Below are 23270 nucleotides of genomic sequence, written 5' to 3' on the forward strand. Positions count from 1 at the left end.
TGTTGTGTGTGTGTACCTACTTATAATATCGGTGCATACAAATTGCTTAAATTTAATGAGAGTGTGGAATCTTAATGCATTGAAGCAGTTGGTTTTTAAAATCTACCTGGGGCGCAAATGCCTCTGATGAAATCGGTGTGCTCATTGCTGAGTCTGTTGAAGGAGGAAGCAGTAGTCTGGCCTGTGCAGCCCCATTCACCGTTGAACCGCAGAGAAACAGTAAGGCCATTCAACAGCCTGAGACCAAGCGACTCACATTCCTGATCAACAGTTGAACTCTGCTTTTTTTTTTCCCCTTCGAAGGTTTCTCAGGAGACTGGGTGTAGGTGCGGCAGCAATGGGACTCTGCAGGTCCGAGGAATGAAAAAGAGAGATTGGCAACAACAACAATGTGCATTTATATAGTGCCTTTAATGTAGTAAAAAGTCCTAAGGTGCTTCACAGGAACACTATCCAACAAAATTTGACACTGAGCCACTTAAGGAGACATTGGGACAAATGACCAAATGCTTGTTCAAAGAGGAAAGTTTTAAGGAGTGTTTTAAAGGCAGAGAGAGAGAGAGGCAAAAAGGTTAACGGGGATGGAATTTGAAATCTTAAGGCCGAGGTAACTGAAGGCCTGGTCGCCAATGGTGGGGCGATGGAAATCAGGAATGTGCAAGTGTTGTGAAATGAACACACTGGTCAGCATCATGAGCCCAGAACCCTTTCTTCCCAAGACAAGAAATCTAGATGAATGGGTCAGTTCCGTTAGTGAAGGACTCCGCCAAGATCAAAAAGGAGGAAGAGATGACAAGTCAGATCAGCTCGTCGAGTTTTAGGAAATGCCCTGGTTTTGGAAAGGCTGCAGGTGTCAGGAGAAAGGGTAGGCTCAATGTGGCAAAGACTTTTTCCACCATTTTCACCAAGTGCCTGGCAATAAATTTGTGTAGAGTAAGAGATGGTATGATGATGATTTCAACATAGCCAGCATGTGGGGGAAGAGGAAGAGTGTGCAGACATGAAGAACACCATGCATCGAAACATAGAGCAGAAATATCCTCAAGGAGCTTTTAAAAAAGTCTTCATTTGAAATTTTTGTGATCTCAAATTGAATTAAGTCAACCATCCCAGGAAAATTTTAGTATCCGTTATTGATAATGATAGATACTCTAGTGTAATCCCAGTACAGTAATGATACCACATAGGATCTATGGCACAGAAACAGGCCATTTGGCCCGGCCATTCCATGCAAGTGTTCATGCTCCATTTGAACCTTTTTCCATCTTTCCTCATCTAAATCTGTCTTCATAACCCTTTATTCCCTTCTCCCTCATTGGCTAATGTAGTCTCCCCTTAAATGTATCTATGCTATTCACTACAACCTCGTATTGTGGTACCGAATTCTACATTCTCACCACTCTCTGTGTAAACAGCTGTCTCTGAATTTGCTATTGCATTTCTTGATGACTTTCTCATATTGAGAGTCTCTATAGCTTAACTCTTCCCAACAAGTGGAACCATAATCTCTGGAGGAGATCACCGAGTCAGGAAGGCACAAGGCCATGGAGGAATTTGAAAACAGGGACAAGAATTTCAAAATCAAGATGTTGCTTAATTGACCGTGAGCCAATGTAGGTCAACGAGCAAATGGGTGATAGGGGAACTGGACCTGGTATGAATTGAGACAGGGGCAGCAGAGTTTTGGATGACCTCAATCTATGGAGGGTAGAATGTGCGACGCCAGGCAGGAGGTGTGCTGGAGTAGTCAAGCCTAGAGGTAACAAAAGCCCAAGTGAGGGTTTACTTCACTTTTATTCTTTCATTTTAAGGAGTCGCATGAACTCTTAAATCCAGGTTCCAGCTGATAACTATCAACTATCTCAGCCATCTAACTACCTTGCTTGCATTCCAGTTTACTGCAGTGTAAGAGTGGGAATAAAATGGATGGGATACGTTTTTATATTACAGGGCAACATCATGCAAAATTGGTCACAGTGTTTCAAAACTTATTGCAGTATCGGATGACAGTGTCTTGCCCTTTTAATGCTCAGTATAGAGACCTCTCTCTGTAAAGATGCTCTTCCAACCTTCCCAGGTTGTTACCCCTGTACTTATTATAGAACAGGACTGCACCATTATACTTCCCTAAACCAGAATGGCTGTACAACCTTCAATTTATGTCAGGGATGATCCAGAAGATAATGACTGGTTCTGACACAGCCTGAAAATTAAATCTCTCTTTTAGGCAACGCTCTGTTATTAAGTGATTTCTAAACTTGCTCAGCCTCACTGTAACAATGACTGAGCCATGGGCCCAAAGGTCCTCAGAAGTGGGTTGGGTGTGAGGGGCAGTTGGGGGGCAGGTGCTGGCTTCTGCCAGGTCTCCACCTTTCCCAGAAGATTCTGACATGCCACATGCAGAACCAAAGGTCATTTAATCTAAGATAATCACTAATAATTCCAATAAGGAACTAGCTATCACATGGCGTAGTTGTGGCAAATTGGATAAATGAATTTAAGGAGCAGCTAGATAAACACATGAGGGAGAAAGGAATAGAAGGATATGTTGATGGGGTGAGATTTAGGAGGGTGGATGGAGGTTCATGTGGAGCATGAATACTAGTGCAGAGTTGCTGGGTCTAATGGCCTATTTCTGAGCTGTATATTCTAAGTAGTTCTAGCAATAGTCACTCTTTCTGAGGGAGAGGGGTGAAAATTGGAGGGAAAAGAGGCTTCACTGTTAATGTTACCATTGTTGTGATTGACTTTTGAGGGTCTTGGTGACGTGTGATCATCTGGGAGCATCCCTGTAATGTCTAATTGATCTTCTGATTAGCTATTGACAAATAAAACCTTGTGTTACTATAGTTTTATCATCAAAAATACATTCAGGACATACAGTTCCCTTTACTGACCTTCAGCCTATGTAAGACTGTTTCTGTTGCCTGGTAGTTTGACCACTGTGCTCCTTTCTGTAAATGGTCCATTTATGGAGAGGTGTTGCCATGGTGATAATGCCAAGTGTAGCATTGAGGATGTCAGTAGTGGTAAGGAACAGAAATTTCCTAGGAGCAGGGGATGAAGGAGATAGTTCTGTACACAGAGTGGGGTGTTATTAGAGGCAGTAAAATTGAATGGTGTGTCCTTAATGACTATTGGGAAGCTGGACCACTGTCATTCCTTACAGAAGATTCTGGCCCATTTTAGACACACAAGTAATTACTGTGCTCAAGTTCAGAAACAGCTGCAATTAAATCTGGTGCCTAAGTCACATTCGCATATAAGTTGTGGTACTGTCTTATAACCTGTACTTTGGTAAATGTGCCATCAGTCCTACTAGTGTAAGGAGCCCCTCCACATCCAGTGGATGTACAATGATTCTCAACAATGTGACAACACACAGGGTCTTTCTCTAAACTGAGAAGTTTTAGATGAAGGTCCATGAAGCATGATACCAGCGAAGCTGTGAAGAATATTGGAGAAGATGAGCAAAATCAGGTTGTGAACAGATAATAAGAGCAAAAGAAATAGGAGCAGGAGTATGCCATTTGGTCCCTTGAGCCATTCAACAAGATCATGGCTTATCATCTACCTCAATTCCACTTTCCTACCCTATCCAAATATCCCTTAATTCCTTTAGTCCAAAAATTTAGTGATCTCAGTCTTGAATATACTCAGTGACTGAGCACTCTCAGCTCTCTGGGGCAGAGAATTTCAAAGATTCACAACCTTCTGAGTGAGGAAATTTCACTTCGTCTCAGTCCTAAATGGCCAATCTGTTCCTAAGATTATGATCCTTAATTCTGGACTCTCCAGCCGCCCAGAAATGTGCCCTTTTAAGCCCTCTGAGAAGTTAGATGGGCTAAATGGCCTCTTTCTGTGCTGTAACTTTTCTATGGCTCTAAGTTTATATGTTTCAATGAAATCATCTACCTTTCTTCTAAACCCCAGAGATTATAGGCCCATTCTACTCAATCTCTCATGATAGGCAAATCATCATATCCCAGAAATCACTCTGGTGAAACTTCATTGCAACTATATCCTTCATCAAGTAACGAGACCAAACTGTACATGGTACACTTGCTTTTAAAAACCTGTAAATTGTGTGAGAGAAGGTAGGCCAAGAAAGGTAAGGAGTTTCACTGTTTTGAGACTATGGGAAAGAATATTAAGAGCTGATGCATGACTCTTGATGAGAATGTAGGATGGCGTTTAGACAGGAAAGCTCCAGTGTGAAGGGTTGATGTCAGATAGCACTTCTTCAGACAAGGAGTGTTGGAAATCTGGAACACTCAGCCCCCAAAAAATGTGTTGAAGCTGGGGATCAGTTGAACATTTCAAAATTGGGTTGATAAATTTTTGGTAGATAAGGGGTATCAAGCGATGCAGACCCAAGGCAGGTAGTTGGAGTTAAGATAGAGATCAGCCTTACTCTAATTGAATGTCAGGTACGGGTTCGAGGGGAACTGAATGGTCTCCTTTGGTGCCTATGCTCCTGGAGCAAAGGCCATTCATCATTGTTGGCTGTCCTTCGATTCGAAGCTGACATCTACTCAGGGTCGCTAGTTTCTGCTATGGGTCTTCATGTGACTGAACTGACCGATAATCAATCTGCAGATCTTGTAACACATGGGGCAGTACATACCATGAGGTAGTGTGATCCGGAGTGCAGGTTTTGCTTGCTTTTCTTTCCTCTGCTGTCATTCTGCCTCATCATTAAGATGTTGGGACTGGAAGCACAATGCAACTTGATGAACAAGTTATCATCACTCTGAATGATTGGTCGCAAGCTCCTCCCAGTCATTGATGCCAATGTTGTTGCGCTTCAAGGAGGGCTTCAGAGTGTCTTTGAAGCGTTTTCTTTTTGTCCTTCCATAGAACGCTGGCCATTGGAGAGTTGAAAAAACAGGGCTGGTGAGGGAGATGGTTTTCAGCCATCTGGACACAGTGTCCAGCCAATCAAATTTGGTTTTGCAGGAGTTTTGCCTGAATGCTTGTGGAGCTGGCTTCAAGAAGGGCACTAGTGTTTGTTCAGTGGTCCTCCCATTGAATCTGGAGGGTGCGGCGGAAGCATTGCTGATGGAATTTCTCTAACGCTCTTATGTGTCTCTGATATGCAGTTCGGGTATCAGTGCAGCACAGGAGTGTGGTGATGATAACTACTCTGTACACTATGACCTCAGCTGACTCGAGGAGGTTCTTGTTGTCAAACACTCGCTGCCTAGTTTGTAGAAGGCTGAGCTGGCGCAGTGTTGGACCTCATCAATAATTGAGCATTGCCCATTGCAGCATTGATAAAACAATTAAACGCAGCAATGGTTGTGATGGAGCAAGAGACAAAGGGTGATTAAAACCTGTGGGAAGGATTGCTCGATCGATTTTTTCTTGCACCTTTTCTTGGAGTGTGAGAGAGGTGTTCAAAGAAGTTCTGAAAAATGAGAGCACTACCCAAGTCTTATGCAGACCTTTCTACAATTGGAGTATCAAATCGCCCATTAAACCTCCCATAGTTCCGCTACATCCTGATGTGGACATTGCACATCTTCTGGAGGTGCAGAAGATGACACAGGCTCCAATTAACTGGCAGAAGAATCTAATGAGTCACTGGGTTTTTATATGAATCATAATTTGCAATTCAGTATTAATAAATTTCACTCCCCTGAGTTACTGAGCTCTCTCTGCTTTTGATTACTTCCCATGAATTAAAACCCAGTCCTGCTATGCCCTCTGCCACACTGCCACCTGTTGGTCAGTCTCTCACAAGCAACCAACCCAAGTTCAAATCCAATGTATTTGCAGAAATGTTTAATTCTCCCATGTTAACGTGAAACTCAAATCCAAGTGTTCTTACTTTGTGAGAAAGTGGCGTTTGTGTTAGGCTAATACAGGGGGCAACCTGTGTCTCCTTAAGAATTCCAGCACTTCCCAACTTTTCTCAACCAAGCCTGCAGAAAATGCATTAAAGTCAAAAGTTTTTTTTAACATTTCTTATTTTTTGCATCCACCTTCTTATTTACGCAAATATAAATATGCCTACCTCCTGTTTTTGACATTCGTCTTTATTTGATTTGACATTTTTAGCCACCATAATACCTTTAATTTTTTGGTGCTTTAAAAACATTAACATTGGCAGTACAAAAAACCTAACACAATAAATAGATAAAAAAAATACATACAGCAACAATTTTTGTAGAGCCAGAAATACCTTCATATATTTACCAATGTTTATTATTATTAGCATTTGAAGGACAGCATTGCGGCCCTTAAAGTTAGTTTTTGACTAAGTTTAAAAAGTGGCTGTTATCAAGGTTGACGACCCCTGGACTTAAGGCTTCAGTGAATTGTGAAGCTGCAATTAACTGGGCAAGGGGTGGTGCAGTGGATCAGCTTGCTGCCCAAGCTCTTCTCGCACCTTGGTTGAACCTAACTCTGGCCGAGTGGGTGATGATCTCCCTCTCTCTGGCTAAGTCCTAAGTGAAGAGTGTTTGGAACAGCCTGAGTGTGGTTGCCAGGGGAAATGGGCTCACGTAAATGACAACTATCTCTAGCCGAACACCAATTTGGCACTAAATTAACCTGAATGAGGATAAAAGCATTGCTGTTGTGTGAAATAGAAAATAAACAACCCACTGGTGCTCTGCAGGCAGCTCTGCTGATGGTTAAAGCAGAGGAGTGGGAGTTTTACTGAGTTTGGCTCTTTGGCAGGAACATAAGTAGACCATTCAGCCCCTCGAGCCTACTCCACCATTCAATAAGATCATGGCTGATCCTTTATTTCAACTCCACTTTCCCGCCTGCTCTCCATATCCTTTGATTCTCTGTGAGACCAAAAATCTGTCTATCCCAGCCTTAAATGTATTCAACAATGGAGCATCCATGATCCACGAAGCATCTGCAATAGAGAATTCCAAAGATTTTCAACCCTTTGAGTGAATGAATTTCTCCTCATCTCAATCCTAAATGTTCAACCCCTTATCCTGAGACTGCCCCCATATGTATAGATTTCTCAGTGAGCAGAAACAACCCCTGTGTTTACCCTGTCAAGTCCCTTCAGAATCGTGTGTGGCTCAATGAGATCACCTCTCGTTCTTCTAAACTCGAGAGTATCGGCCCAATGCACTCCGCTTCTTATCGCAGGACAACCCTGTTATCCCAAGGACCAACCTCGTGAGCCTTTGTTGTATCACTTCCAAGGCAAGTATATCTTTCCTTAGATTTGGAGACCAAAACTGCACAGTACTCCAGGTCTCACCAAAGCCCTATACAATTGTAGCAAGACTGCTTTATTCTTGTACTCCGATCCTATTGCAATAAAGGCCAGCATACCATTTGCCTACACCGAAAGTGTTTGCTGCTGACACATTGTACAGCCAGTGTTTGAAGTTTCACAGAACCGACATCTGTCATTTTAAAGATAAAGAAGCCCTCGCTTATTTCTAAATGGAGAATCCAATTGTTTTCACTTTGCTTTTCCTGCATACAACCTATCAATTCCTGTCCGCATACCCGCTTGGGAAAAATCAAGGTCTTTTGAGGATGTTGATATTTAGTTTCGGGGGACACTGCAGAAGTGCTTTGCAATAATAAATACTTGAAGGAGAAAAAGAATTGCAGGGACTGTGGGGAAAGAGCCAGGATATAGGACTAACTGGATAGCTCTTTCAAAGGGCTGGCACAGACCAGATGGGCAGAGTGGCCACCTCTGGTGGTGTACTATTCAGCGATTCTATAAATGACTGATGTGTGTTGTATTATGTGATTTTATATAAAGGGGACTTCTAGACCCATCCCATCGCCCTTGAAACTCTTACTGTGTGACCCATTGTTGCCACTGTGTGTACATGAGGAGAAAGTATTAACAATTAAGGTTACTGGTGTGGAACACGAGCACATCAAAATCTAAGACCACACGGGAGCTGCTTCACACGTATTTAGCTGGGCTCCTTTCATCACGCTAGGTTCAAACAGCCTCCAAACTCCCTGTTGCCAACAACACATGACGCCACAGGACTTGTATTTTAATTATGAAATGTGAGTGGGTTGTCTCAACCAGGTCATAAAGGAGAAGTTAATCAGGTTTCCAGTCAATGTGAGGAGATGGAAAAGACAGTGAAGAATAAAAGTGGTATTGCCATGAAAAGCAACATAATCACACAGTGCAGAAGGAAGCCTATCGGCCCGTCGCATCTGTGCCAGCTCTTTGAAAATTTATCCAATTACGCCCAGGCCCCTGCTCATTCCCAGTAGCCCTGCCATTTTCCCCCTTCAATTATTTATCCAAGCCCCTTTGAAAGTTCTGATTCAAGCTGCTTCCACACACCCTTCTTGGCCGTGCATTCCAGATGGGGTTGGAGGGAAAAATTGGCACGATTGCTTTGCAACAAGCCCTGTAGAAAGTCCATGTTATTTGTGTGTTCTGTGCGCCCATCGCACGTGTCCATGCGTGTGTCTGGGTAATAGGCAAGGGCAAGTTTAGGTTTGCCTGTGTGCTGCACCTCGTGGTCAGATAACTCATGGACATGAAGAATAGTCACCTTGGGGAGGGGGAGTGGGGTGAAGTACATGGAGTATAACCAGTGTCAGTGGCCTTGAGCCAGTGTCTTTACGAAATAAAGCAATTGGGGGTAGGGGTGGGGTTGAGGGTTGAGGGATGGGGCGGTGGGGGGAGAGAGCCCATTAACTGATACGGGTCTAAACTGCAGCTTTGTGGGATTATTAGTAAATCCCAGCACATGAAAACATGATATTAAGTTGTGCCTTAAATTGTTCACTTTACAGCAATTGTAATGCGTTTAACAGTCAGACAAATCTGACTGTTGTGTTCGGGAATCTGTGATGAAATGCATTGATTAACTTGTAAAGCATGAGTTGATGTGCTTGTTTAATTTTTTTGGGCGTTGCTGAGCTCACTTGTGTCAGTCACTTTGTCCAGCGACTAGCTGAGGCATTTGGACAGAAGGCCTCGGGTTCAATCCCTGGTCAGTGCTGGCTTCCTGCTTTCAGGGAGGTGGGCGGTGTGGATAAGGGTTCTGCAGTTGTGTTCAACGCCTTGCTCCTGATCGCAGTCTAGCTCTCCAGCTCGAGACGCAGATGAGGACGTCAGGATTAAGTTTGAAAGAGTATCCCCTCCGATTAGAGCACCTGCCTACACTTAATCAGAAAATGACAGCCCAGGAGGAGGCCCTTCAGCCCATCATGCCTCTGCTGGCTCTTTGGGTAGGGCTACTCAAATAATCGCACTCCCCATGTAATTTCTTTTTTCCCCCTCGAGCGTTTATCCAATTTCTTTTGTAAAGTTACTCTTGAATCTGCTTCCACCTGCCTTTTTCAGGCAGCGCATTCTAGATCAGAACAACTCGCTCTCAGTCTCCTGCATTAACAATAGTCACCCAGGCAAGGGGCCAGGAGACAGGCCGAGTTGAGAAGTTTGTTCTCACTTGAGGATTTAATGCCTTCTTGAGAGATGGGGGACGTTGAGGGGTGGGGGACAGTTTGGTAAAGGAAAAATAAACATGTTTCTCTTAAAGGGTTGCAGATTATCGGTGTTAGTAATAACCAAACTTTTGTTTTTGCAGGGACCGCCAAGGGTTCTAACTGACCTGGACTGAACTGCTCTAGGACCAGTATGGGTTCCTACAGGGGACAAACATCCAGGTTCTGTAAATTGCCTTGCTATGTAATGTGCATTGCCATATAAGGAAACATTGACACACACCACTAAAACTTGCAAAAAAAAGGCAAGCAATGTCTAGACCAGTGAGATTCATATTGCAGCCTGTCAATGCAAGGAGGGGTACTTGCAACATATCTCCATTCACCTGTAAATCTCTGGGGCTTCTTTCACAGTCCACTTGGCTGTGAGATGTTGCAGGAACTGGGGTTCAGTGCCGTGTCCCTCTTTCTCTCGCTGTTGTGGGAGAATATATCAAGATGCAGGGCCCAACCCAGCATCCAGAGAACGGGTGAACAGACTACGTGAAAGCTAGAGGACCTATAGTTTGATAAAACTATCAGACCCATAGTTCCTCCAATCTCTCACGCTTCCCCTGCACCACTTTCCTTTGGGAGAGTGATTGGCCTCCACTTGGCATCTGGCCAAGCTGGAACTTGGGGGAGTCGAAGGCACAGGCAGTCACACAATCAGGTAGTGTATAGGGAGCACCCTTCTGTGTACCCCTGGAGCAGGACACTGCTTGGCAGTGTGGCTTGTGATAAAGGTTGGTGAATAACACTGGTCCAGGCAATGAATGTCTGTCCTCTTTAGGCACCTGTACCTTTGGCTGGTGAGGGCTTTGGTTTGAGCTTGTTTGTGCGATGGAAAATTGACCAGAGAAAGGGAGAGCTACTCGTGTGCGCTTTTGTCGTCATGATCTGTTACCTTTGACCGTGTCCATCTGCCATCTTTATTTGATATTATCTTTCAGAATAACAATAAGTGACCCTTGAGGACATTAACCCTCGACTGGTACGTGCCGCTGCTCATTAACACATCCTCCTCTGCCGTGCTTTGCATGACCATCTCTCCACACACCTCTATGTAGGCCTAGTCATTAAAGGGGCACTGCTTTTAACGAGCAGTGGTGAGCAAGTGTGTGACGTGGTGTCACAGTTTGTGTCACAACATCATGAAACTATGTTGGTGTCAGATATGCTTTGTTGTAATTTCTTCTCCCTGCCGTTAAAGGCAGTGCCTTTAAAACCACCCTCCACTGAGCTATTTCACCCGTCCCAGTGATAGTACAGTATGTGCACACCACATTAGGATTACAAAAATAGCATTATTAATAAACCGTGTTGATTATAATACACCAATTTGCTTGTGTCGTCTGTCGATGCCTCTATTTTCTCTGGTAGCCGTTGACGTTTAATTCCTCCGCTGTTGCTTTCTCTGTGCGAGCCCTTGGTTGAAGTTCATTCCTGAGGCTCGTTCCCAACTCTCCTCACCTTGCTCACCCCTCCTCACCCACACTCCTCTCCATCCATTTGCAATGAGTGAAAAGAGCTCAGGTTATCCCCCCTGATGATTTCTCCACTGTGATTATTCACCATGCATCCCAATAATGGTATAGTCATAAAAAACACCATTGTTCATCTGTTCCCAGGGAACTTGTGCATTGCAGCATTGATGCGTTATGGTAACAGTTGCTAATTTTTGTATAGAGGTTGTTTGGAAACATTTTTGAAGCCCTCTCCCCAGTTACACCACTTGATACCTCAAACAACCATGAGACACTCCCATCTGTCAGGGCTGGGATGATAAATTCGGAGTCATGTCTATTATCTGTTCAGGACAACTACAGGTTGGCTTATTTGATATTGATTAAAACACAAACAGCTGGCAAAGATTAGAGAGTGGTTAAAATTTCACAAGCGTCAACTGGTACCAAAGGAAAGAGACGTTGTAGAGAACCCTGCTAGTGCATTCTCTGTATATGAGGTCAACAGTGTCTGTATCTCAGAGTATTGTGAATGTAACTGTGACAACGTCAGTGAATTGCTCTGCACCTTTTGTTTAGCTTTTAGTGGTATAATGCATACACCAGGAACACAACATAAGACAAAGTCAAGGACAAGAAAAGGCCATTCAGCCCACTGAGCCCATCCTTCTAGTGCTCCAACTCAGCAGCTCCCCTAACACCTTTGGCACCACGAACTTACCTGAGAAATCTGATTCCAATCTCTGCCACAAATCCCAAATAATTACCTCTTTCCATTGGTTGTTGGCGGTCGTTGTCTCAATTTGTCCGACCAGCTGGTTTGTGGAGATGATGGCAAAACATCTTCACTCGCATGAGGATAAATTGCCCTTTAATGTTGCACATTTGCTAAGAAAACAAGAAATCAGTGTGTTAGATCCTGGTCTCTACCTTTGAGACTTGGGGTTCAACACCGGGCTACACAGATGGTGACTGTAAGGGACCATGTGAAATTAATTTGAAGCAATTTCAACCCATTTCCCTGAAGGTTGAAAGTGAAACTAACTGACATTGAGATTGGCACTCAGGCCACAAAATGGGGGCTAGTGTGGGAGCTGATGCAGTAAAGGTGTTCCTCTGAGGTTTTTGCTGAGGTATGCTGCTGGGTCTGAGAGCTTTACTGTGTAGCTAGCCATGATATACCTGACCCAGAAATTCTTGTAGCTACAATAGAGATCTGAATGGAAAAGTGCTCCATTACACAAAGCATTGAAATGGCACACTAAAATCGTAGAAGAAAAAAGTAGAGACCCCCGAGTCAGCAACAAATTTGGTCCTACACAATGGCCTTATATAAAGTAGGGCTGTGAGCAAAAGGCTTCTGGTGTTGAGTCATTCTAGAGGCACTCCTACCAGACCTACTCAATGCAGTACGATCCAAGTATTGGGCAACCAGTTGGATTAAAGCAAAACAGTTGAGTGTCTGCTGTACTGTACCACTGCAATGAGAAAACACAGTGCAGAATACAGTTAATGGATGCAGACAGAACAAATCGCCTCCCAGGAAGGGTAGGAAATGGATGTGTCACACTTGGGGATGACAAGGGTGACTCTCCTGAATTTGGGGTTCAGGCTCAGACTAGAGGGGAGCTGGTGAAAACATAATGCCCAGCATGGGGCTCACCAGGGTGATTGACCTGTCCTGTACTTCAAGGGATTGTCCCTTAATTTGATTGTCTTGTGTCCCTTAAGGGGCACCTTTTGCCCCTTATTTCTAGGACAGCCCGTGGGAGACTTTGTTTACTTTGTGAGTGTGCGCACTGTGACCATTGGCAACCAGGGGGTGTTATGGCCTCTAGCATCCCTCCAACATCCCGCTCCACCACTGCTTATTGTCACCAGCACCCCCACCCCCAACTCATGGTCACCAACCAACATTCCGCCCCCCACCCCCACCAGTCCCACAGTCAAAGGGTCCCTTATTTTATTTAATTAGAGTGTGAAGAGTTTGTCACCCTGCATGGGACTGTTAAGGAAGATATCAATTTCAACTCCTGCTCTGGCGGTGAGTTTGCAGATTTCAGCTGTAACTGAGCTAGCAAAAGTAGAAAGTAGTCACTCATTGGTAAGAAAGAAAAGATAAAAAGGACTTGCATTTACGTAGTGCCTTCAGGAAGCCCCAAAGTGCTCCCTAACCAGAGTTCAAACGAGGGGACAAAATAGGATTGGAAAAGTCATCCAAAAATACAATGGAAAGATGAAGGAGCCATCACTTCACACAATGTCTACTGAGTGGCACTAAAAGGAAAGTATTTCCTCAGATAATGCGTCCATTTTAACAATAGAATGTAAATTAGAAACTTAATGGCAAACTTTCTTGACTTTCGTTGTGTTGTGTTGACTGCATTTCCATTAGTGGTTTCCCTCCATTGCCCACTGCCCCTCAGAAACCCCCTATCAATGATGCATGCATGTTATTTACATGTCCACTGTATAATCTGGCTCTCTCTCGATATGTTGCTGGATGGACTTGAAGGTACTAGTGTGTTTCCTGCAAGGCCCTGGACTGAAATGAACCTATTCATTGGCGACGCTCAGTCCACGGTGTTTGTTTAGCCTGGCCGTCTGCTGCTGATTCCCACAGGGCACCTTGCATAATCTGGTGGAAGTGACAAATATGACAACGTGGCGGCTGTGGGATTTAAATCATTTTTCTGTATTACAGCACTGTGGCCTTCAGAGACGGCTGCTAAGCACAGGGGTCCTTGAAAAAAACAAACAGAGCTTTCCCAAAATGAATCAGTTGCACAGTTATGCTCTGCTTCTTTGCAACATCTATCGATGTGAATCCTCTGGCTAACTGGCGTGCACCTAGATGAGTGGAGGGAGGGGCTGGGTGTGGGGTTTATAGAAACAGTCTGCACGTAACATTTGAGCCACGGCTAAAGAGGAGCTCCTGGCTTATGTAACAGATCACAAATCTTCAATCCTTACCCATCATGAGTGAACATAAGAACATAAGAAGTAGGAGCAGGGGTAGGCCATTTTGCCCCTCGAGCCTGCTCCACTATTCAATAAGATGTTGGCTGATCTGACTGTGGCCTTAACTTCATTTTCCTGCCTGCCCCCCATAACCCTCGACTCCCTTGTCGATCAAAAATTTGTCCAACTCAGCCTTGAATATATTCAATGACCCAGCCTCTGCTGTTCCCTGTGGAAGAGAATTCCAAAGACTCACGACCCTCTGAGAGAAGGAATTCCTCCTCATCTCCATCTTAAATAAGAGACCCCTTATTTTGAAACTGTATCCCCTAGTTCTACATTCCCCCATGAGAAGAAACATCCTCTCGCATTCCACCCTATCAAGCCCCCTCAATCTTATATGTTTCAATAAGATCACCTCTCATTCTTCTAAACTCCAATGAGTATAGGTCTGACCTGCTCAACCTTTCCTCACAAGACAAACCCCTCATCCCAGGAATCAGCCTAGTGAACTTTGTCCGAGTTGCTTCCAATGCAAGCATATCCCTCCTTAAGTAAGATGACCAAAACTGTACACAGCACACAGTACACAGTCTCACCTGTACCCTGTACAGTTGTAGCAAGACTTCTGTACTTTTATATTCCATCTCCCTTGCAATAAAGGCCAACAGTTCATTTGCCTTCCTAATTACTTGCTGTACTTGCATGCTAACTTCTTGTGATTCATGTACAAGGACACCCAGATTCCTCTATACTGCAACATTCTGTAGTTCCTCTCTAGTTAAATAATGTGCTCAATGAAGACCCATTATTTCAGATATAACTTTGATATTTCTTCACCCATTCCCTCCTCCAGAAATATTCACTAGTCCAAGGCTAGGAACCATTGGCCATGAGTTTTTTCCCCCCCAGTGATCTCACTAAGCTAAATCGATCAGAGGTCACACACTCATACTTTCCCTTACTGTCCATGTGGTGAAAAAGACACTGACAAACAAACAAGGCATCCTCTTCACACTTTCAGTTGACTAAACATTGTGGGCAATAAATCCACATTAAACTTCAATTGGCTTCCCCTCCCCAAAATATTATTGTTTAAGGGAACATGTCAGTGTTTTTAGAGGAAAAATGAAGTTGCGAACAGGAGGAACGAGACTCAAACTCACTCCTTAAACGTTTTTACCTGAGAAAAGAGAAAAGAGATCTTAATTAGTACTTGGAATATGGTAAGGTATCAAATGCACATTAATGGTGTTTTATTCATGACTATAAAAACATAAGCCCAGCATAAGAACAGTGAGTGATTGCAATCACAAGATTTAGTTTGAATAAAATGATTTCTTTGACAAGTGCCACTTGTAATACATTAATAATTTTGTTGTTTATTGTCCCTGTAAATCCCAGTTTAAAATTCTTTTTTTAATTCATTGATGGGATGTGGGCATCGCTGGCTAGGCCAGCATGTATTGTCCATCCCTAATTGCTTTTGAGAACGTGGTGGTGAGCTGCCTTCTTAAACCAGTGCAGTCCATGTGGTGCAGATACACCCACAGTGCTGTTAGGGAGGGAGTTCCAGGATTTTGACCCAGCAACGGTGAAGGAACAGCGACATAGTTTAAAGTCAGGGTGGTGTGTGGCTTGGAGGGAACCTTCCTGGTGGTGGTGTTCCCATGTGTCTGCTGCCCTTGTCCTTCTAAATGGTAATGGTTGTGTGTTTGGAAGGTGCTGCCTAAGGAGCCTTGGTGAATTCTGGCAGCGCATCTTGTAGATGATGCACACTGCTACTACTGTTTGTCAGTGGTGGAGGGAGTGAATATTTTTGGATGGGCCACCAATCAAGCGGGCTGTTTGTCCTGGATGGTGTCAAGCTTCTTGAATGTTGTTGGAGCTGCGCTCACCCAGGCAAATGGAGAGTATTCCATCACACTCCTGACTTGTGCCTTGTAGATGGTGGACATGCTTTGGGGAGTCGGGAGGTGAGTTCCCAGCCTCTGACCAGCTCTTGTAGCCACAGTATTTATCTGGCTAGCCCAGTTCAGTTTCTGGTCAATGGTCACCCCCAGGATGTTGATAGTGGGAGATTCAGCGATGGTAATGCCATTGCATGACAAGGGGTGATGGTTAGATTCTCTCTTGTTGGAGATGGTCATTGCCTGGCACTTGTGTGGCGCCAGTGTTACTTCCTGAGAAAGGTGCCTTCCTTTACTGGTGCCTGAGGGAATCAAATTAACGGCTAAATGATTTCTTCATTTCTACCCTAATCCTGAATTTGCAGTTCACCCTAGTTTCTCCCCCGCCTCTCCCCTCAATTGTTCCAGCTTATCTGTTCTAGGAAACCCATGTCCAGCTTCCCTGATCCCACACACAGTAAACCACTGATCACCCAGCTTTCTGTCCTGACCCTTGTGCTATTGTGCATGGTTCACTGTCCTCAAGATGAACTGTAACAACTGGCTAATGTTTCTTCAAGAGCACCTTCTAAACCACAACCTCTACCATCTAGAAGGACAGTGGTAGACAGGCGTGGGAACACCGCCAAGTCTTCCTCCAAGTCACACACCATTCCAACTTGGAGATATATCATCATATATTAGACACCATTCCAACTTGGAGCGATCATCATAAGACACAGGAGCAGAAGTAGGCCATTTGGCCCACTGAGTCTGCTCCGCTATTCAATGAGATCATGGCTGATCTGATAATCCTCAACTCCACTTTCCTGCCTTTTCCCCATAACCCTTGATTCCCTTACTGATTAAAAATCTGTCTATCTCAGCCTTGAATATACTTAACCAGCCAGCCTCTATACCTCACTGCGGTAAAGAATTCCACAGATTGACTACCTGCTGAGAGAAGGAATTCCTCCTCATCCCTGTTTGAAATGGGTGCCCCCTTACTCTGAGACTATGCCCTCTGGCCTTAGACTCTCCCACAAGGGAAATCAACCTCTCAGCATCTATCCTGTCAAGCCCTCTAAGAATCTTATATGTTTCAATAAGGTTGCCTCTCATTCTTCTAAATTCCAATGAGTACAGGCCCAACTTACTCAACCTCTCCTCATAAGAAAATTCCTCCATACCCAGGATCAACCTGAACCTTCTCTAGACTGCCTCCAATGCCAGTATATCTTTCCTTGGATAAGGGGACCAAAATTGTTCACAATATTCTAGGTGTGGTCTAACTAGTAACTTGTATAGTTTTAGCAAGACTTCCCTATTTTTATACTCCATTCCCTTTAAATAAAGGCCAACATTCCATTTGCCTTCCCTATTACCTACTGAACTTGTATGTTAGCTTTTTGGGATTCATGCACAAGGACTCCCAAAACCCTCTGTGCTGCAGCCTTCTGCAGTCTTTCTCCATTTAAGTAATATTCAGCTCCTCTATTCTTCCTGCCAAAGTGCATAACCTCACATTTTCCCGCATTATATTCCACCTGCCAAGTTTTTGCCCACTCACTTAGCCTGTCTATACTTCGCTGTAGACTCCTTGTCATCCTCGCCACTTGCCTTCCCACCTATTTTTCTATCATCCGCAAACTTGGCGATCGTACATTCACTTCCCTCATCTAAGTCATTAATATATATTGTAAATAATTGAGGCCCCAGCACTGATCTCTTTGGCACTCTGCTAGTTACAGGTTGCCATCCTGAAAATGCCCCTCTTATCCCAACTCTCTGTCTTCTATTAGTTAGCTAGTCCTCTATCCATGCTAATATATTACCCCAACACCATGGGCTCATATCTTATTAAGTAGCCTTATGTGCGGTACCTTATCGAACGCCTTTTAGAAATCCAAATATATTACGTCTACTGGTTCCCCTTTATCTATCCTGCTTGTTACCATCTCAAAGAATTCTAATAAATTTATTAGGCATGATTTCCCCTTCATGAAACCATGCTGACTCTGCTTGATTAGAATATGTATTTCTAAATGCTCTGCTATTACATCCTTTATAATAGATTCCAACATTTTCCCAATGACAGATGTTAAGCCAACTGGCCTATAGTTATCTGTTTTTTGTCTCCCTCCCTTTTTGAATAAGAGTGTTACATTGGCCGTTCTCTAATCCTCTGGGATTTTTCCAGAATCTAAGGATTCTTGGAAGATTACTATCAGTGCATCCACTAACACTCTGTAGCTACTTCCTTTAATATCTAGAATGCATCAGGTCCAGGGGACTTGTCAGCCTTTAGCCCCATTAGTTTCCTAGTACATTTTCTCTAGTGATAGTTTTTATTTATTTTCTCCCCCACTTTTGCCCCTTGATGATTTAGTATTTTTGAAATGCTATTTGTATCTTCTATCATGAAGACTGAAGCAAAGTATTTATTCAACTCAAACAAAAACAGAAAATGCTGGAAAAACTCAGCAGGTCTAACAGCATCTGTGGAGAGAAAAAAAAAGAGTTCATGTTTTGAGTCCTTATGACTCTTCTTCAGAAGAGTATTATTCAACTCCTCTGCCATTTCCTGGTTCCCCATTATTATTTGCCCAGCTTTATTCTCTAAGGGGCCTATGTTCACTTTGGCCTCTCTCTCTCTTCCTTTTAATATTTTTAAAGAAGCTCTTACTGTCCGTTTTTATATTATTTGCTAATTTACCCTCAAAGTTTATTTTCCCTGTCTTTATTTTTTGGTCATATTTTGTTGGCTTTTAAAACTTTCCCAATCCTCTGGCTTACCACTAATCTTTGTCACATTGTATGTTTTTTCTTTCAATTTGATACTGTCCTTAACTTCCTTGGTTTATCCGCTTTCTTGAATCCTTCTTCCTCACTGGGATATATCTTTGTTGAGAGTCATGAACTATTTTCTTAAATGTCTGCCATTGTTCATCAATCGTCTTTTCTGCTAAACTGCTTTCCCAGTCCACTCCAGCCAACTCTGCCCTCATTCCTTTGTAATTACCCTTATTTAAGTTTAGCCCAGTTGTTTCTGACCCAAGTTTCTCATTCTTTCCTTCATTGTTGCGGGTTACAATTCTGGAACACTCTAACAGTATTGAGAGTACCTTCACCACATGACTGCAGTTGTTTTGAGACTTCCTTAAGCACTGCTAGAGATGGGCAATAAATGTTGGCATTCTTAGTGATGCCTAATCCAGCGAATGAATATTAAAAAATGGTACCATCTCCTTTCCTTTCAAAATGTCCAAACTTAACACTTCCGTCCTTGTAGACTACTGACCCAGCTCCAATCTCCTCTTTCCTCTCCAAAGACCTTGAACATGTTGTAGCCTCCCAAATCCTTACCCATATTTACTGCAACTCCCAACTTGAGTCTATCCAATTAGGTTCCCCCCCGATACAGGACTAAAACAGCCTGAATCTGTGACGGTGACACATTATCCCTCCTCAATCGCTCTGCCGCCTTTGACAAGGTCAACCACACCATCCTCCTTTGTTGTCCAGCTCAGTGGGACTCCCCTCATCTGGTTCCTCTCTTACTTAAACAGTCCTAACCGAATACCTCCAGCAATGGCTTTTCTTTCCACTCCCCGCTATTACCTACAGAGTTCCCCAAGAACCTATCCTTTCATCCCCATCTAAATGCTGCCCCTTTGCGATAACATCTGCAGACATTCGGACAGCTTCCCTGTATATGTTAACAACACCCAGCTTCACTTCACCACCGCTCTTGACTCCTTCAGTGCCCTTATGTTTTCTCATTGTTTGTCTGGGATAGACCACAATTTCTTCAGTTGAACATTGGTAAGTGCGAAACCCTTATCTTTGGGCCCCATCCCAATTCCCATGTCTCGAGTTCCATCCTCCATCCTGGGTTATCCAGACTGATTGCACCTTCAGTGTCTGACTTGATGCTGAGCTGAGTATGCAACTCCATGTCTTCTCCATCACAAAGACTGCCCACTGATTTCCACTTCTGTAACATGATGAGATTCTGTTGAAATGTTCAATGAGATCGTCATCACCTCCAGATTCAACTACTCCACTGTTCTCCTGGCTGGCTTTCCATCCTCCGCCCTCTGTAAATTTGAGTTCATCCAAGAATCTACTGTCTGTATCTATTTCCCACCAAGTCTCGCCAAGCAATCATCCCTGTCCATGCTGGTTATTGGTATCGGGTCCTGGTCCCTTCAGCATCTCAGATTTAATATTCTCACCTTTTGGGTTCATACCTTTAAAGACCTTTTCCCCCTTCCTATCTCTGTAACATCCTCCAGCCCTGCAAGATCCCCCTGTTCTTCTGGCTCTGGCACCTATCCTCCCCACTTTCCTCCACCATTGGCAGACGTGCCATCAATCACTCTGGAATTCCCTCCACCTCTACATCTTCTTTCTGGCCCTTCTTAAAAGCCACTTTGCTGGGCCAGGCTATTGGTCACCCCTGGCAACATCTCCTTCAGCTCAATGTAAATTTGTCTGCATGCCTTTGTGAGATGTCTTGGGTTGTTTTTCTTCCATGTTTAAAAGGCCTAAATGAGCGCAAGTCCTCGTCACTGATTTGTGTTTCAGTCTGAAACGAGCATTTGGCCTCTTCCAGTCAGCTGCTATTAAATGAGGCCTGAGGCTGAAGTTCCCTAGCAACTAAATACCCTGATCAAGTTATTATCTAATGGTGATGATAATGGGTAATGTGAGGTTGGTACTGCTTCAGAAATTAATGATCTCTTTGCCTCAGGTGGATCTGAACCCAGGTGCGGGAGATGACAGACCATGGCTGAGCTCCCTGCCTTAGGCCTAGTTAAATTAACCATAATGACTGTGTATGTGTTACAGTTCATTCTCCTGTGGGCGCATCGCTTTACATGCTCAGTCGTATGCCACCTTTTACAGTACCTTGTACGAACTTGCTCTTCATATCCTATTGCATAAATGAATATTAAAGGAATTAGTTGTCTGGGTAACGCTACACTATAATGGAACTGGATCAAAGTCCGCACGAGGAGTTTTGCCCCAAATGGGTCAGACAGTCACTCACTGTTCTAAAAATGATCACCTGCACTACATTTAATAATTGAAAATTGTAAAAATTCTAAACGTTGTATTAAATATAAGCTTGGTGTTGGGAATAACAAGGCGTAAAGCTATTGGACTGTCACACTGGTGACATAATGATAGAGACATGTTTAATTGAACTACTTAGTTACAACCTAAAGTTGCAAAGGACTTCACATAATGTCCCTGCTGGGTTTGTGGTACTTTATGCCATTGATAAGATGCCCTTAGTCTAATAGTGTACATTTGATACTGTGGGACATTCCCAGGTTTACATGCTACTTTGCTCATGTTTGACTGGATTGGTCATTGGTTGTGAGGTGCTGGAGTGCTGCTGATATCCATGGAAACTTATCCCAGTCAATGCTTTCAGGATAACTCAAAGAAAAAGCCAAGGGCTGGCTTACCTGAGGATCCCAAATTTGACCTGTGCCCTAAACATGAACCAGGTGCATCTGTGCCCATTAGTCCATGACTCAGTGTTCAACTTATTTTGCCCCTGACCTTAATTTAGTCGATCAGAATAGTGAGTTTCCCAGGGTTTTTGGGTGCTCTCTGTTTGTCACACAGACCCCAGGGTAAGTCAGCCTGAGCTTGTGTCCACCCTTCCTCCTCCCTCCAGCCCACCACCCCAACACATTCAACAAATGCTGCGTTCCTTGGGGAAATTCTCAGGGTGCCACCTTCAGCCCATGAAAAAGTCTCACGTGAGGCATCTAGCTGCTGGGACAAGAAGATTTCTGCAGTTTATATAAGTCCGTCAGCCATCTGGAAGATAAAGATAGATTAATGCAATTTGCAGCAATACGGCATGGGCTCTGCAACCAACCTGTTACCAATGGCCACCATTCCTGGCTTCGTCGCTAACACATTGTCAACATAGAGGGACCAGCAGCTGTTTACGTGGCTGTGGTATAAACAGCGGATCACATAATGGTATGAGCATGTCCTCCCTCAGACAGATGTGTTAACCTGCCACTTGCATGTTCCTCAACTCCAAATCCACCTTCAGAATTGGGTGTGGCTTTGGCCAGAGAAACCCCTTTATGGGGTTAACTAGAAGAGAGAGGCTTGCACGAGCAGGCAGAGCTCAAACCTACAATGGCTAGCTATTCATTGTTTTCTTTCTAATGATCTCTCCAAGCAGTTTGGTGCCCATTTTTTTGGCCCAGGCAGGTGAAATCTTGCATTGTGTTGTGATGGCCGACTGACGTGTGCTTTGTTTTTCTTTCTTTCTTTTGCTGTTGTTTCTTTCGTGGTGCTTTCCTATTCCGCAGCAGCAGGAGACCTCCCATCTCGCCTATCCGACCGGCCATTGTCTGACCGATTGAGCCCAGCCTCTTAGATTTCAGAGCAGGTCTGGGGGCTGCTATGGGCTGCAGTTGAACCTGCCTCCGCCCCCACCCCTACTCTCTTATGTGTCAGTGTAGCATAGATGTAGAGTCTTATAATGTGGTCTCTCTGCTAGTCAAGTGCATTTGTATATGTATGTAAATGTATTTATAAAACACACATTATAAAAAATATACATCGCAGATTTAATGAAAAGCATTTTATTCCTTATCTCACGGGCCCTGCTGACGCTTCCATTATGCAATTCTCCAAGCTAAATTCAAAGTTACGTTAAGTCAATCTGATTTATTTCCACAGTGGCTATGCAAGTACTTTGGTGACTTTTTTCATCAACTTTTATTTGGGAAAAAAAATGGGGCTCTGCCTTCACGAAAAAAAAAATGTCAAACCTTGGCTGAGAAAAAGACAACATTAACCGTGTAAAAATACCTCAACTTTGTGCGGCAGTGTCACGATTGATCTGACTCAATAAGGCACTTCATGTATATCTCTCTCATATAAACTCCCTTTACCACCAAACAGTTCTTTTCTTATGAGGAGATGATCTTCACTATAAACAAAGTCATTTTGAACAAATTTGAATGTGAATGTGTTGGTTCAATTCACCGAGAGATGGGCCTCCTTAAACCGGGAGTTGTCGCACAGTTCTGATTCCTCTAACCATTCATTCTACCTCCCTCTCCCCCTTTCTCTGTCCTTTTCACACAATTTACAGTAACGTGTCATGAATACTGCAACTGAACTATCAATGCTCGCCATTTCTTATTTCGTGTCAACCCACTGCTCAAGTCCCTGGACTGGCGACTCCTGACGTGGCTGTGGTGTGAACAGATTGCATTATGGTGCTGTTCGGTGAGAGAATGCCCTCTCTCTTAGACAGCTGTGGTAGCCTGTTGCTCACCTTTTCCTGTACTCTGTAATACTTGCTCTGTAATCCTGTCTTTGTAAAATTTCCAATCTTGACTAGGTGGTGGTTTTGATATTTCTGTATTTGTTTGTGGAAAATCTCGGACTGTTAAAAAAAAATCCACGTTCATGTCATTTTTTTTTTAAAAAAAGGTGTTTTTTGGATCTC

General features: G+C 43.6%; 1 protein-coding gene across 4 annotated transcripts in view; it reads left to right on the forward strand.

Moving 5' to 3' along the window:
• dnm1b (dynamin 1b) overlaps positions 1-23270 on the forward strand; it is a 250550-nt gene that overhangs the window by 225134 nt on the left and 2146 nt on the right. For 2 of the 4 annotated variants that reach the window (XM_078550074.1, XM_078550075.1), the window contains exons 20-21: positions 10407-10447; positions 22120-22566. In XM_078550074.1, coding sequence (XP_078406200.1) covers positions 10407-10428 — 22 coding nt within the window. In that variant the 3' untranslated portion in view covers positions 10429-10447; positions 22120-22566. Of the gene's footprint in view, positions 1-9557; positions 10785-22119; positions 22567-23270 lie in introns of those variants that run through there. The other 2 variants (XM_078550078.1, XM_078550077.1) reach the window with 2 other exon arrangements.

This window comes from Cetorhinus maximus, chromosome 10 (assembly GCF_964194155.1).
Source record: "Cetorhinus maximus chromosome 10, sCetMax3.hap1.1, whole genome shotgun sequence".
NCBI lineage: Eukaryota > Metazoa > Chordata > Chondrichthyes > Lamniformes > Cetorhinidae > Cetorhinus > Cetorhinus maximus.